General features: G+C 37.9%; 8 protein-coding genes across 8 annotated transcripts; 3 read left to right on the forward strand and 5 right to left on the reverse strand.

Annotated features, from left to right (window-relative positions):
• Window positions 1-234: 234 nt before the first annotated feature.
• On the forward strand, window positions 235-2,982 carry CTA4 (oleate-activated transcription factor; the record flags this gene model as incomplete). Its single annotated transcript, XM_062955379.1, has 1 exon — window positions 235-2,982. One exon carries the CDS (start codon window positions 235-237, stop codon window positions 2,980-2,982), a length of 2,748 nt encoding a protein of 915 aa, XP_062811987.1.
• A 34-nt stretch (window positions 2,983-3,016) lies between these two features.
• On the reverse strand, window positions 3,017-3,643 carry PRCAT00005314001 (uncharacterized protein; the record flags this gene model as incomplete). Its single annotated transcript, XM_062955380.1, has 1 exon — window positions 3,017-3,643. The coding sequence occupies one exon, from the start codon at window positions 3,641-3,643 to the stop codon at window positions 3,017-3,019; it is 627 nt and encodes a 208-aa protein (XP_062811988.1).
• A 1,098-nt stretch (window positions 3,644-4,741) lies between these two features.
• APE2 (metallo-aminopeptidase) lies at window positions 4,742-7,360 on the forward strand (the record flags this gene model as incomplete). Its single annotated transcript, XM_062955381.1, has 1 exon — window positions 4,742-7,360. The coding sequence occupies one exon, from the start codon at window positions 4,742-4,744 to the stop codon at window positions 7,358-7,360; it is 2,619 nt and encodes an 872-aa protein (XP_062811989.1).
• Window positions 7,361-7,437: 77 nt separating this feature from the next.
• On the reverse strand, window positions 7,438-8,508 carry PRCAT00005316001 (uncharacterized protein; the record flags this gene model as incomplete). Its single annotated transcript, XM_062955382.1, has 1 exon — window positions 7,438-8,508. One exon carries the CDS (start codon window positions 8,506-8,508, stop codon window positions 7,438-7,440), a length of 1,071 nt encoding a protein of 356 aa, XP_062811990.1.
• A 492-nt stretch (window positions 8,509-9,000) lies between these two features.
• On the reverse strand, window positions 9,001-9,216 carry PRCAT00005317001 (uncharacterized protein; the record flags this gene model as incomplete). The annotated part of the gene is made up of 1 exon (XM_062955383.1): window positions 9,001-9,216. The coding sequence occupies one exon, from the start codon at window positions 9,214-9,216 to the stop codon at window positions 9,001-9,003; it is 216 nt and encodes a 71-aa protein (XP_062811991.1).
• Window positions 9,217-9,727: 511 nt separating this feature from the next.
• PGA55 (Pga55p) lies at window positions 9,728-10,564 on the reverse strand (the record flags this gene model as incomplete). The annotated part of the gene is made up of 1 exon (XM_062955384.1): window positions 9,728-10,564. The coding sequence occupies one exon, from the start codon at window positions 10,562-10,564 to the stop codon at window positions 9,728-9,730; it is 837 nt and encodes a 278-aa protein (XP_062811992.1).
• A 420-nt stretch (window positions 10,565-10,984) lies between these two features.
• On the reverse strand, window positions 10,985-12,475 carry ATP1 (F1F0 ATP synthase subunit alpha; the record flags this gene model as incomplete). The annotated part of the gene is made up of 1 exon (XM_062955385.1): window positions 10,985-12,475. The coding sequence occupies one exon, from the start codon at window positions 12,473-12,475 to the stop codon at window positions 10,985-10,987; it is 1,491 nt and encodes a 496-aa protein (XP_062811993.1).
• A 1,226-nt stretch (window positions 12,476-13,701) lies between these two features.
• Window positions 13,702-14,634, forward strand: PRCAT00005321001 (uncharacterized protein; the record flags this gene model as incomplete). The annotated part of the gene is made up of 1 exon (XM_062955386.1): window positions 13,702-14,634. The coding sequence occupies one exon, from the start codon at window positions 13,702-13,704 to the stop codon at window positions 14,632-14,634; it is 933 nt and encodes a 310-aa protein (XP_062811994.1).

Below are 14,634 nucleotides of genomic sequence, written 5' to 3' on the forward strand. Positions count from 1 at the left end.
TATGCTTATTAATGTATACTCATCCATATTGATGGGTTGAGCTTATTTCCGATAAATTTGACGTTATTTCCCCACCTGCATATTAGCATTAATAATCTCAAGTAGATGCGCTATAAGGAAACAGTCATAATATGACTTGAAACAGTTGAGCTCAGTTGATTAATTAGAGAAGGAGAGTGATGACTATTAAAGAATCAAAGTAATACATTAGTGTCGATTAGAAGTTGAGATATAATGCCCGAAGTCGATCATAAGATAGTTAAAAAGAGGAATAAGCCAACGCTAAGTTGTTTGAATTGCCGTAAAAGAAAGACAAAATGTGACAGACAGATGCCTTGTTCCTCTTGTATTCATGCAAAGAGGGCTAATAGCTGCTCTTATGATCTGAGATGGATGAATCCAGCTTCACAAAGAAGTAATAGTGAGGATAATGAAATTAATGTTCAAAGTAATGACATCAAGAAAGATGAAAATGAGCTATCGGATGAGCTAAAATCGTTGAAGCTGAAAATTAATAATTTGGAATCGTTTATACGACACGAATCGGTTGAGCCAACAAGTGGCAACGCGCATTCTTTTGAGAATCCGATACAAGATCAAACTTATGATACTTATTTACCATTTAGGAATCCAATTGGTCCAGCAGACGAAACGATCAATTTCTATGCGGGATACGATTCAATATTTCTAAAATGCCCTTCAAGAAGAATTCATTTTGGCCCACTTTCTTGGGTTTCAATTTTGAGAAAGGATCCTTGGTTATCGCTGCTCTGGTCATTTCAAATCACGAAAGTGACCCCTTGCTATTTTTCAAATTCTCCTGATATGTTTCATATAGCTAAGGTGGCTTTAAGTTCTCCCGAGGAAGTAGAAGAAAAAGGAGGGCATGTCTCAGCGAATTCTTTTAAAAGGATGGTTTTAGTTAACGAGGGATTTGCAGATGTTGTACCATTTAAGTCAATGAAAGAAAACAATTTGAACCAACTGCTTACATCTAACTATAGCAATATCACAATGACGAGGAGCTTGTTCGAAGGCAGGTTCACAACGGAGATGGATTTGGTTGAAAAGATCACCAAAATTATGCCTAGCAGGAAGCTCACATGGTCCCTTATTGATAGATTTTTTGAGAAACTTTACATTTTCATGCCTTTGGTAGATGAATCTTTTAAAGACGAATTAAGTAAGATAGTGGGTCCTGTTAGTTATGACGATGTGCCGATAGAGAAACTTAAAATCGAAAAAAAGTTAGACTTAGCACTCATTGCAATTGCTTTAATCATTATGAGAATGACATTTTTGTTCCATTTTTCAAATAGAAATGTTGTTAATGAACATATAATGAATTCGGATGATCCAGGGGTTGATAAAATTTCAAAATATATTCTTAATAATCCAATTAACTTGGTAGCTATCGAAGTTGCGGAGCAATGTGTAGACTGTTTTGAATATGCTAGAAAAACAAATATCTTGGTATTTCAAGCAGTCTTATTCATGAGATTATATCATGTATATGCTCCAGAACATGGTGATCTTATTGACGGAGGAGACTCTGAAGTCTCGAGTGCCGTTTTAATTCAAATGGCTAATTCCTTGGGTCTTAATAGAGACCCTGATACTTTTTTTACTCCCTCTGGTGATGAAAAGCTTAATCACTTGGGAAGGAAAATTTGGCACTTTGTGATCAGATTGGAGAAGATCAATATTTATGGAGCAGGGAATGTATTGACGATAAATCCTAATAATTATGATACGAAGTTGCCATTCTTGAAGAAAGGAAACAGTAACACCAGTAACATAGAACACGAGAAAGCTATTGTTGATACTTTTGCGTGGTTAGCAAAAAACTTGAATTCTTATGAGAAAATAACTGCGTTGATACTTAATGTTAATGAACCCGCAAGAATTAATGGGTTAATTCAAATCATGGACGAGATAGAATACATTGCCCATAGAGACCTTTTTGTTTTGGGTAATCCAAATATTGAAAGTGCAAGCACAGATCCTTATACTAGTAAATATTATGAGGTAGCGAAGACTCGCCTCTTTCTTGCAGTTAAGTGCTCTTTGGTTGTGTTGTATTTTCATTTGTTTCTTCATTATGAGGCCACGAAACCAGATTATGCTTCTTTTTATTTGAAGAAATTATATTACGTTATTTGCAATGAACTCTCACCATATATTTTTGAAATTTTAAGAGGAAGGTATGCGGAATTTGCACTTATTTTGAATCCTGATCTACAAATGGTGTTTCAACGTACTAATCAGGTCAATTTTGCATGCTATTTGAGAGCAAGGTTTGCACAACACACTATGGAATTACAGGCAGATCATTCACAATTGCTTGATATAGATATAGATTACAAGAACAAATATGACCTTTATTGTGCATTGACGGATAGTACAGGAAGAGCTATGTCTGTATTTGTTACAGTTTTAGAAAGAATCTCGTCCAGATACTACTGTGCTTGGAGAATGTCAAAAGCCCACAGATATATAACAAACTTCATTCAAGGCGAAGGCTTCTTCAAACTCAAGCCACCCCAAAATTTGAAACCCCTTTCATACACACCGAAGCACATTTCAGAGATTAGGGACTATGCTGCCTCTGCTGCTTCAAGAGTGGAAAGTGTATTAAGCTACGAAGATTCGGTAGAAAAACATCCCAAATTCAATTATGTGAAAATTCACCTGCCAAATCAAAAATTTGATCCCAATATCAACGTATACCCTTACGGAAGTAATGAAGATATCGATCAGGTGTGGTTACGAATGATGGCGATGAAGAAAGGGCCCATAATTCCAAATCAATCAAATTTAGACAATACATCAACTGTGAATTTAGAAACAGGGCAAGAAAATGGCACTTTCGAAAATGTTGGTATATTCGATAATCTGGAAGATGAAGAAACATTTTATTATGGAGATCTAATTTCGAATGCTCTCAGTAAAGATTTCGGAGACCTAAGTAGCTTTTTATGAAAATGCATTTAATGAAAACGTTTGACGAGATTAATTATTTTTTAGCGTAAGTCATCACTGCCTCTGCACCGAAGATTTCTTCAAATTTACTCGATTGGATAGCTTTTAAACACTCCGTAGACAAGTTTTCATTGTCGAATTCGATAAAAGCTAAGTTTCGAACTTTAACAAATCTGGCGTTAATGAAACCTTGAAATTCTTCGAAGAATGCGTTTAAGTCTTCAATATTAGCACCTGGCTTCAAGTTTTGGGCAAGCAAAATGTTATGAGATGGTAAAGACTGCCAGTCTTTTATTTTGACGACCTTTTTCGGTCTTTCATCTTCCTTAGCCCTCTTCTCTATTCTTTGTCTCTTCCTAGATTCGACAGATTCTTGTTTAATGTCTGTGAAATAATTATCTGAATTAGATTTAGCAAAATCGATCTTCAATACCTTATCAAATAGCTTATGGCCCTGCAATCTTGTAAGTGCCTCTTTAGATGCTTCTATATTGTTAAAAGTTATAAATGCTTGACCCTTTCTCTTTAAGCTCTTGTGAGCTGTAATTTGAATAATAGTTCCATATTTTTCGAAATTTGAACGTAATGCATTTTCTAATGTGTTAATCGAAACCTTTTCGTTTAAGTTGTTAATATAGAGAGTCTCAAGAGGTTCATTCATCGATATTCTTATACTATTGAAGGATTGGAAAGGAATAAAGCTTTTGTTATGAGTTTTTTTTTAGTACTGTATCTGAGCTCGTTCAATACTTTAAGCTGCAAATTAGCCAAACAGAACCTGTTAGTCAAACATTACTATATATGACCTAAAATCTAACATTCGGTCTACTAGAAGAGCAGCTGGGCCATTTTAATTTATACACAACCCTCAATTCCAAAGATTATGAAGGTAGAACAGAAAAAATTGCAGTTGCCGTGGATTCAATGGGCAAAAAATATGAAACAATAACTAATCTGGAGATATGCTAGAGAAAAGGATAGATACACATTAAATAAATAATGAAGTCCAGCATGACTCAATTACTTAGGCTAGAATGAAAAACAGGAGCCAATTGACTCGGCTAAATATCCTTTGCCTTTACGGGTCTTTTTATACATCTCTACATAGTATCATACGTCCACACAATGTTCACTAGAATCGAGCAGCAATAGATAAGTGGAAAGTAATACTACGAATATCGTAGAGGTTCTGTCTACGCTAATGAACCTTCGTTGATGGTCAATTGCTCAAACAACGTGTTCCATTCACTCCCATTCAGATATGCCGTTCCGGAGAATGTTAGAATCTCATATCAAGCATTTACCAAGGAAACCCGTCGTCACTTCTGCCTAGTGCTTCTGACTAAGGGTGTTGGCTACAACTTGCCAGCTGACATAGTTACAAGGAAGAATATCACTTCCTCTAAGCACTCAGCTCATCCAGAATAAGGAGCGGAGCCCCCGGATATATCCATTAAAATCCATATACCGACTATGTTGCCATACTATAAAACTGCTCTCTTAATTTCCTCCTTTATAAATCAAATTAACTATACTGTTGATGATAATAGAATCGGCATAGTTCTTAAAGGACTTATCGGCTTAATTTATCCGTTTTTAAACCTCTTCTTAGCTTAATTGCTGATTTAGTCCCAATAGTGAATATACACAACTATTCTCGACCTGGATAGATGATATTTGCCACGAATCTTCCGTACCGCTCCATCTTATTCACAAGAACTCATTTAAAGCTGTCATTACTTCAATAAAACCGAGTATCATGCACACCTCTTCTAATTCATCGGCAGTTTCATTGAATGATGCCTCTCAGGATAGGGAAGTATTACCTTCTAATATCAAACCTCTTCATTACAAGTTAACGTTGGAACCAAATTTCGATACCTTCAAGTTTGATGGACAAGTAGCAATTGACTTTCTAATTAACGAAAGAACTAACTATATTACTTTAAACTTACTTGACATCGAAATCCATGAAGCCAAGGTCAACGATGTTACAGCTGATGGAATCGAATATGATACAGACAGACAAACGGTCACTTTTAGGTTTGAGGATCACTTGATAGAGGGTAGAGAAGCTAAACTTCATATCAAATACACTGGTGAGCTAAACGATAAAATGGCTGGGTTCTACAGATCTAGTTATGAGGAAAATGGGAAGACTAAGTATTTAGCTACCACCCAAATGGAGGCTACGGACTGCCGCCGAGCATTTCCGTGTTATGATGAACCATCAGCTAAAGCTAAGTTCACAATCTCTTTAATCGCAGATATGTCGTTGATAGCGTTATCTAATATGGATGAAAAGGATACTACGCTAATAGGGGACAATAAAAAGAGAGTTGATTTTAAAACTACACCATTGATGTCTACTTATTTGGTAGCGTTTATTGTTGGTGATTTGAAATATGTTGAGAATAATGATTTTAGAGTTCCTATCAAAGTGTATTCTACTCCAGGTTCTGAAAAATTAGGACAATATGCTGCTGACATTGGAGCAAAGACGTTGGCCTTTTTTGAATCCAAGTTCGATATCCCTTATCCATTGCCAAAGTGTGATATGGTTGCAATCCATGACTTTGCGTCAGGTGCCATGGAGAATTTCGGCTTAATCACATATCGTACTGCTGATCTCCTCTTAGATCCTTCTAATGCCAACATTAATACTAAACATAGAGTAACTGAAGTTGTTATGCATGAGTTGGCACATCAATGGTTTGGAAACTTAGTTACTATGGATTTTTGGGATGGTTTGTGGTTGAATGAAGGTTTTGCGACATGGATGTCTTGGTATGCCTGTAATGCACTCTATCCAGAGTGGAATGTATGGGAGAGCTATGTATCTGATACCTTGCAATCTGCTTTGTCTTTAGATTCTTTGAGATCTTCACATCCCATCGAAGTTCCTGTCAAAAAAGTTGACGAGATTAATCAAATATTTGATGCTATATCCTATAGCAAAGGTTCAGCTGTTTTGAAAATGGTGTCTAGGTGGTTAGGCGAGGAAGTCTTCATAAAGGGTGTCGCTAAGTATTTACAAAGGCATAAATGGGGAAATACTCGAACCAGCGATTTATGGGAAGCTTTGAGTGAACAGAGCGGCAAAGATGTTGTCAAAGTAATGGATATTTGGACTAAGAACGTGGGATTTCCGGTAATCAAAGTTGAAGAAGAGAAAGGAGAATTGAAGGTATCTCAGAATAGATTCTTAGCAACCAACGACGTTAAACCAGAAGAAGATAAAGTTTTGTATCCTGTATTTTTGGGTTTGAAGACGAGTCAAGGAACTGACGAATCTCTTGTGTTAGATTCCAGAACAAAATCTTTTAAATTGGATGTGAAGGATGACTTTTTTAAAATTAACGGGGACCTGGTGGGTATATATAGAACTGTATATGAACCATCTCGTTGGGCGAAGTTGGGCAAAGCAGGTTTAACTGGTAAATTATCCATCGAAGATCGTACTGGATTAGTCGCTGATGCTGGGTCTTTAGCTTCTTGTGGTTTGATTCAAACTGTCGATCTATTAAATTTGATAAAACTGTGGTCAAGCGAAACAAGTTACGTTGTTTGGGATCAGATTTTAGGTAAGATCAATTCTTTAAAAGCTGTCATGCGTTTTGAAGAAGAAAGTGTTACTACAGCATTGAATTTATTTGCGTTAGACTTAATTAGCAAAAATTTGAATGAAATCGGCTGGGATATTCAGGAGAGTGATTCTTTCTCTGAAAAACAGCTCAAATCTTCATTATTTGGAACGGCAGTAAGTGCTGGTCATAAGGGCGCTATCGAGTATTCGAGGAAGTCCTTTGACGCTTACGTCAATGGTGATAAGAAAGCCCTAAAAGCAGACTTAAGACCGGCCATTTTTTCTTGTGTTGCCAAGTATGGTGATAATCTGGATTTCGAAAAGATATTGAACATTTATAAAAATCCGGATTCTGTGGAAGAGAAGATGTCTGCCTTGAGGACTTTAGGTAAATTCAGACAACCTGATGTTATTGAAAAAGTAATTGCTCTTTTGTTAGATACCAAGGTGATTAAATCCCAGGATGTTTATGGTCCTTTAGTTGGCTTTATGTCTCATAAATTGGGTATTGAAAGAATTTGGAAATGGTTAAAGGAAAACTGGCTGACTATTGTTGAAACCTTCCCCCCTAGTTTACCAATGTTAGGCATTATAGTTAAGATTTGTGTTGCTGGCTTTACTAAAGCATCACAAAAGAGTGAAGTTGAAAATTTCTTCTCTGGAAAAGACAAGAAGGGTTTCAACCAAAGTTTGGCTCAAGCATTGGAGATGATCACCACAAAATCTAACTGGGCATCTAGAGACCGTCAAAATGTTACAAATTGGCTATCTACGAACGGATATAGCAAATAACTATCCAGGCACGATTGTCATTTGTAGTCAACACCAAAGGGCGATCTTCTAATTAAATATGAATAAGCTAATATGAATTATGTCTTAAATAAAACAGTTCTTTTCAAAAAAGTAATGTGAAAGTCTCTATAAGCCTTTATTTCCAACATATGATCCGGAAGGGCATCGCTGTGAATAGTTCCATCTTTCATTATGTCGAAGTAGTATTCCTTGTTTGCAAGCTCGAAATTCAATTTCGAAACATAATAATCTACGAGACAGTGTTCCTTGACACAATCTGCATGCACAATTAGCTTCTCTTTTTTAAGAGTTTGGGGTCTATTTTCCAAAGACTCAGCAAGCTTTTCAAAGAATATCTCTTGGAGGATTAAATCTAGGAATTTAGATGCGGTGTTTTTACAAAACGACGTGAACGCCGTAATGTAGATCTCCTTAACAGCATTAACCTTAGGTGGAGATTTGTCTTTGGACGTATCACCCTTAGAAGTCTTATTGTTTTCGTCGGGCGATCCACTCTTAACTCCCACAGTGCTGAGGACGCGGTATATTACATCATCAGTGAATTCGTAGTCATCGTCTGCCACTGTCCATTTAACATCAGAATTGCTTTTTAGATCAAAAAGGTGGACATACTCAGGGGGTATATCACAATCATTCGCTTCTTCGAAGTTTTTAGCTCTTTCTGAAAAATCTCTAATAATCCCATTGTTTTTAAGTAAATCAAATTTATCAGTCGGCCCTAGAAGTAAAAGAAAGCTGAACTCTTCCGCAGATGCAACATCGAAGGCCAGACATAAATCCTTGGGAACTCTATCCGATTTCAAGATCTGATACTTGTATTTCACTTTGGCATATGCCTTATTCAACAATCCAACTAACGGATGGGATGTTTCTCGACTTTTCTCCGTGTAAAACCAATTTTTACGTAAAACAAGGATCTCAAAAGACATTATCAATAAAGACTTATGCCATGAGATGCAAGAACCTATTGGAGGTTTAAATATCGTCAAGAATGAACAGGCTAACGTTATCTGATGACTCAGAGTAGAGAGCCGCCAAAAATTACACAAAGCTCGAGATCTACTTGGTAACGTTACATTTCCTGCATATATAGTGATCTGGCCCTGAATTTGCAAGAGAGAGTCCATTGCTACGCCATACTTGATAGATGCAATTACCGGGAGATACGTGAATACTCTCCTGAAGAACTGATATAACGTCCATTCGCATACAATTTCTTAGTCACATGTATCAAACATCAAAACTCGACTATTCTCTTTAAAAATGAACAACCTATATAAATTATGTCTTAAACAAAAGTTTTTTTTAAATAAGTAATGTGAAAGTCCTTATAAGCCCTTATATCTAATATATGACTGGGAACATCATTGCAATTAACGGTTCCGTCGTGCAGTACGTCAACTGGTATTCCTTGTTTGTAAGCTCGAAAGTGAATCTCGATACGTAATAAGCTACGAGACGCTGTTCCTTGACACAGTCTACGTTTACAATTAGCTTCTCTGTTTTGTAACCTTTGGGTCTAATTTGTCAAGGCTCCTCAAGCTTCTCGAAATACGTTTCTTGAAAGATTAAATCGACTAATCCAGAAGCTGAATGTCTACAAAAAGACATGAGTACAGTTATTTCGATCTCCTTAACAGCATTATTTTTAGCTGTCCACCATTTTCAATATTGTTATTGTCTGGAGGATTACTCTTAAGTCCCATAGTGCTGAGGATGCGGTATATTATATCTTCAGTCAATTCGTAGTCATCGTCTGCCACTGTCCATTTAACGTCGGAATTGCTTTTAGATAAAAAAGGTGGACATATTCTGGGGGGTATATTGCAATTCATCGCTTGTTCTAAGCTTTTAGCTTTTTCTCTGAAGTCTCTTACAAACCCATCATTTTTAAGTGATTCAAATTTATCCGTCGGTCCTAGAAGTAAAAGAAAACTGAACTCTTCCGAAGATGCAAGATCCAAGCTCAGACATAAATCTTTGGCGATTCTTTCAGATCTCAAGACCTGATGCCTTATTTAACACTCCTCGTAGAGGGTGGTTTATGTGTCAACTATTCTCTGTGTAAAACCAGCTCTTACGTAAAACAAGGATTTCAAAAGACATCGAGCCCTCTTAGCTTGCCTCCTGAGATACGGCAGCCCATTGAGGTTTATATATCGCATATCGTAAACCGCAAATGTTCAGACAATAAGGCTATCAAAATGAGTAATCAAGGAGAACGGCTCTATATTACAAGAAAACCAATGACCGACTATCGATATATTTGGATAAATGAGGGGCTGTCGAACTGAAAAGTATCAGTGAAGGGTTTCACCTCGCCATAATAGTATTGGCAGAATGCAGTTACTTGATGACATTAGAATACTCTTTCGGAGAGTCGACATCAAGTCTCTTCATATACAGTTTCTCAGCTTGTCTGGATTTCTTGCCCTTGTAAACGGTTCCTTTCGAGCCTTTCTTAATTAGTAAAGTTGCCGTTTCACTATTTGGCTCCAAGTTGCTTGAATCACTAAATTCTCTCTTGACTTCTGGGTGAATGCCTGGGGAATTGTTGCTCTCCTCTATTCTATTTGACTTTTTCAAATGTGCAGCCTTCCGTCTTCGCTCTAACCGTTTGACGTTCAGCTTCTTTCTCTTCGCTATAGCAACCTCACTAGATGTTCTCTCAGCTATGTTATGCGAACTTGTAACGCCTGGATCGCTCCCAGTGTTTTGTTGACCTTTCTCTTTTCCATAAGCGTGAGTACTTGCCTCTGAGTTATTTGTTTCCTTTTTTGTTTTTGATCTTTTGTTCAGCCTAGAGCTCTTCTTCGTAGCACTCTCTCTATGTTCCCGTGCAATGCTATCTGTCGACGACTTGTGTTCTTGACTTGAATCGAGCATTGAACTGTTCCCAGTTGAAGTAGAGTAACCACTTTCAAGAGATTCATCCTCACCACTAGAGAGGCATATATCATCCAAATCCCCTATAACTTCTGCTATGAGATCCGTCATTTGCCTGCTTTTGAGCTTCCGTGTCTTCTTTTTTCGTCTTTTTGAGTTATCTTCACATATAACATTGCAATCAATCCCTGCGGATATGTCTGATTTAGATGCATCTAATCTATTTAACAAATATTCAAGATCGATCTCAAATTGGAGATCAGTTTGGAGTATGTCTTCTGGCTCCTTATCTTCCATTGTTTCATTGTTTTGAGAATAGTATCTTTCTTAAGGAAGTTTGCGTATTAAAATGACGAATTTGATATCGCGATATCAAAACCTACTGAAGAACCCTCAATTCTTTGGACAGCCCTCTACAATGCCGAACTTAACGTATTGTTTCTGTCGCTAACAACCTGGCAAAACCGTTAGGAGGATACAGAGTCAACCATATCAATTGGGCCATGTTTTAGAGATCAAATTCAAAATTACATCGAATAAACGAGAATATATGTATTCAAATATAAAATAGTATTCTTTTTCCTTCTTAATTCATAAAAAAAAATAGCTTTTTTTATTCAGAAAAATGCCAATGAAAATCTAAAGAGTACTTGACTTCTCTGAAAAAAAGCAAGTACACTATCGAAACTCCAAACAGGTCTAATAGCTTTAAACAAATTAGAAGCTTGCGACGAAGGATTCAGTAGCAGATTTCAACTTGTCTAATAATTCTTTAGATAATTCACCCTTGTCTCTGATGGCATCCAAAATTTCTGGTTGATTGGATTTCAAGCTGGACAAAAATCCTTCTTCGAATTCACCGACTCTTTCAACAGGAACAGAATCCAAGAAACCGTTAACACCAGCGTAGATAACTGGAACTTGTTCCTCAGCAGCTTGTGGAGAGTATTGGTTCTGTTTCAATAATTGGGTCAATCTTTCACCTCTGTTCAAAGTTTGCTTAGTTGAAGCATCCAAATCGGAACCGAATTGAGCGAAAGCAGCGACTTCTCTGTATTGAGCCAAGAACAACTTCATGGAACCAGCAACTTGCTTCATGGCCTTGACTTGAGCAGCAGAACCGACACGAGAGACAGACAAACCAACATTGATAGCTGGTCTAATACCCTTGTAGAACAATTCAGCTTCCAAGAAAATTTGACCATCAGTAATAGAAATAACGTTAGTTGGAATATAAGCTGAGACATCACCACCTTGGGTTTCAATGATTGGCAAAGCGGTCAAAGAACCACCACCTAAAGCATCAGACATCTTAGCAGCTCTTTCTAACAATCTAGAGTGCAAGTAGAAAACATCACCAGGGTAAGCTTCTCTTCCTGGTGGACGTCTCAATAACAATGACAATTGACGGTAAGCAACAGCTTGCTTAGACAAATCATCGAAAACAATCAAAGCGTGTTTTCCATTATCTCTGAACCATTCACCAATAGCAGTAGCAGTGAAAGGAGCAATATATTGCAAAGGAGCAGCTTCGGATGCAGTAGCAGCAACAACGATAGAGTATTTCAATGAATCGTTTTGTTCTAAAGTTTGCACTAATTGAGCAACAGTAGATCTCTTTTGACCAACAGCAACGTAAACACAGTACAACTTCTTCTTCTCGTCGCTACCGTTATTCCATCTCTTTTGGTTTAAGATGGCATCTAAAGCAACAGCGGTCTTACCAGTTTGACGATCACCAATGATCAATTCTCTTTGACCTCTACCAATTGGGACTAAAGCGTCAACTGCCTTCAAACCAGTTTGCATTGGTTCGTAAACAGATCTTCTTGGTAAGATACCTGGAGCTTTAACTTGAGCTCTCGAGGAGTGAGATGCATTCAATGGACCCTTACCATCAATTGGGTTACCTAAACCATCAACAACTCTACCCAATAATTCTGGACCAGTTGGAACTTCGACAATCTTACCAGTTCTCTTGACGGTTTCACCTTCCTTGACCAATCTGTCTGAACCAAATAACACAATACCGACTTGGTCAGCATCCAAGTTCAAGGCCATACCTTTGACACCTGAAGAGAATTCAACCAATTCTTCAGCTCCGATATTGTTTAAACCGAAAACACGAGCGATACCATCACTAAGATATAAGTTAGTACAATGCTTAATAAAATTGTAAGAGGCACTATTTGATCCTCTAACCTTCATTGCCCCAGTCGAAAATTTTTTCAACCTTCAACAGACAAAGTCTTATTCAAAATAAATACTTACCCAACTGATAAAACTCTACCGGTTTCATTTAAGTTTGCTTCGTCAGAAACACCTCTGATTCTCTCTTCCAAAATTGAAGAGACTTCGGTTGGTGCGGCCTTGGCAGAAGCATAACGGCGTGCAACTGGAGCTGTTCTAGCCTAAAGAATGAGTTAGTATGACCGGTTTGTAATTACAAGGTATAATGGAAGTCTAAGAGCGAGACATAACTTGTCTCAATTGCAAGTTGAAGAAGCAGGCAAGTAACGTGTACAATTCTCGGCGACAGGGCCCATCTTTGTCTTTCAAGCCCTTTAGTTACTGATATATTCAACCAATTGACTAGTGTAGAGCCACATTCCTCATCTATTTGTCTCCATTATCTATTCATATATTTGAAAGTTCAATTCGATATACTTACAACTCTGAGTGATCTGCCGGCAGCAACTGCTGAACGGGCGGCAGTACGTAAAACTGGACGAGCTGACAACATTGTAACCTTTTCGCTAGTCTTTAAAGATGTATTCTCTAGTTCTTCAAACTCTTAGGTTGTTTGGCTTAAAAAGAGAAAAACCTTAATCCGTAATCAAACAATTTGATTTTTTCAACAACCACTGGATTTTGTTGAATATGAACAAAACTAACCAACCAAATTCTGAATTTTTCAACGGGCTCCGGATGGTGTCTGTATGGAAGAAACTCAATGTTCATTGGCCGTTAGCACGCTCGGCGTCGGGTAAGTATCCGTGCTTATGTGCAGGTTTCAATAATGGGGGTGTGCGCGGCCTTAAGGTTCAGAGGTTGCAGGGAATAAGGGCGACGCAGCCATAGAGAGCACTAGCGCAGACAAAATGGCGGGTGAGCTTTGTTCTGTGGATAATGGGGGTGTTTAACTTGAGTAAGATTATTTATATGCTTTTCTATAAAATGTCTGAGTGTCTGGTTCAGGTAATCGGGCCGTGAGTTTGAGGGCGAATGGACATTTACTAGACCCGACTAATAAGTAGCTGCTCGCAGCAGCCATGACGCTCGCGGAGGTTAGCGAGAAATTTGTCGGTAGTTATAAAATTTCCAGTCTGACCCAAGAGAGAAAGTGCGGCGTGTAATTTTTGTCTCGATTCTCGTCGGACAATTTCTACATCAAATATTGGCCTCATCTAACTTGAAGAAGAGAGCGTTCAGTAATGTATGTTTCTGTCAGGAGTATACTGAGAACGGCGTATCGCCTATACTCAACAAAACCTAGAGACACTCCGTTCTTATCGGACTTGTTGAATAGAATCGACAGGATTAGTGCCAAGTCGAAGACATTGAAGGAAACCAAGTCTGCTGGCAACATTGGGCAGAAACAAGAGCTTAAGAGAAATCAGAACAAGCAGCCAAGAGATGCAGCTTCGCGTAAGGTATCTTCTGGTGAAAAGATCAAGGTAAGCGACCATCCATTGTTTACGAACTCTTTCAAACAAGAAAAGGATGTCAGACGTCCAAGGAGACAAAGAAATGCTGATGGTAAGGGCCCAAGAAAAGATGGAGCACCTAGCAAGGCACCTAATAAAAATAATAGGAAACCTTTTCCTCGAAGAGATACAAGGGCATCCAGAAACGACAATCAAGGAAGTGGTATCGCGAGGACCCAGCAGTTTACCAATAAGACCATAAGGGCCGAACCTTTAAAGCCAGTTTTAAATGCAAGTACCTTTACTTATGGCAAAATAACTACCTTGAACTCATGTTTAAGCTCAAGAGTTGCATCAGTCACAAAAGAAACATTAATTTCTTCCAATTATCCTTACCAAGTGCCACGAACTTTAATTGACCGCCTTGACGATGTACCAAAAAATAGGTTTTTATTGCAAAAAAACTTTACTCTAGATATCGATCCTGAAACTTTGAGCAAGAGAATCAATGAAGTGGTCCGTGGGAAATGGGAAGACCTCAAATTTGACCCTGCGGACTTTAAAGATGCTTCAAGCTTAAAACGTGCTAACTTCATCAAGGATGAGTTAATGAGAAATGGTGATTTGTCACTTTCTGATAAGACCATTATGTTTAACGCCGCCTCTGGGTTGAAAACTCCAAAGCAATTAGTTCAAGGGGCATCCTGGAATCAGAAATAG

This window comes from Priceomyces carsonii, assembly GCF_900007245.1.
Source record: "Priceomyces carsonii strain CBS4050 genome assembly, scaffold: Debaryomyces_carsonii_scaffold_6, whole genome shotgun sequence".
Lineage (NCBI taxonomy): Eukaryota > Fungi > Ascomycota > Pichiomycetes > Serinales > Debaryomycetaceae > Priceomyces > Priceomyces carsonii.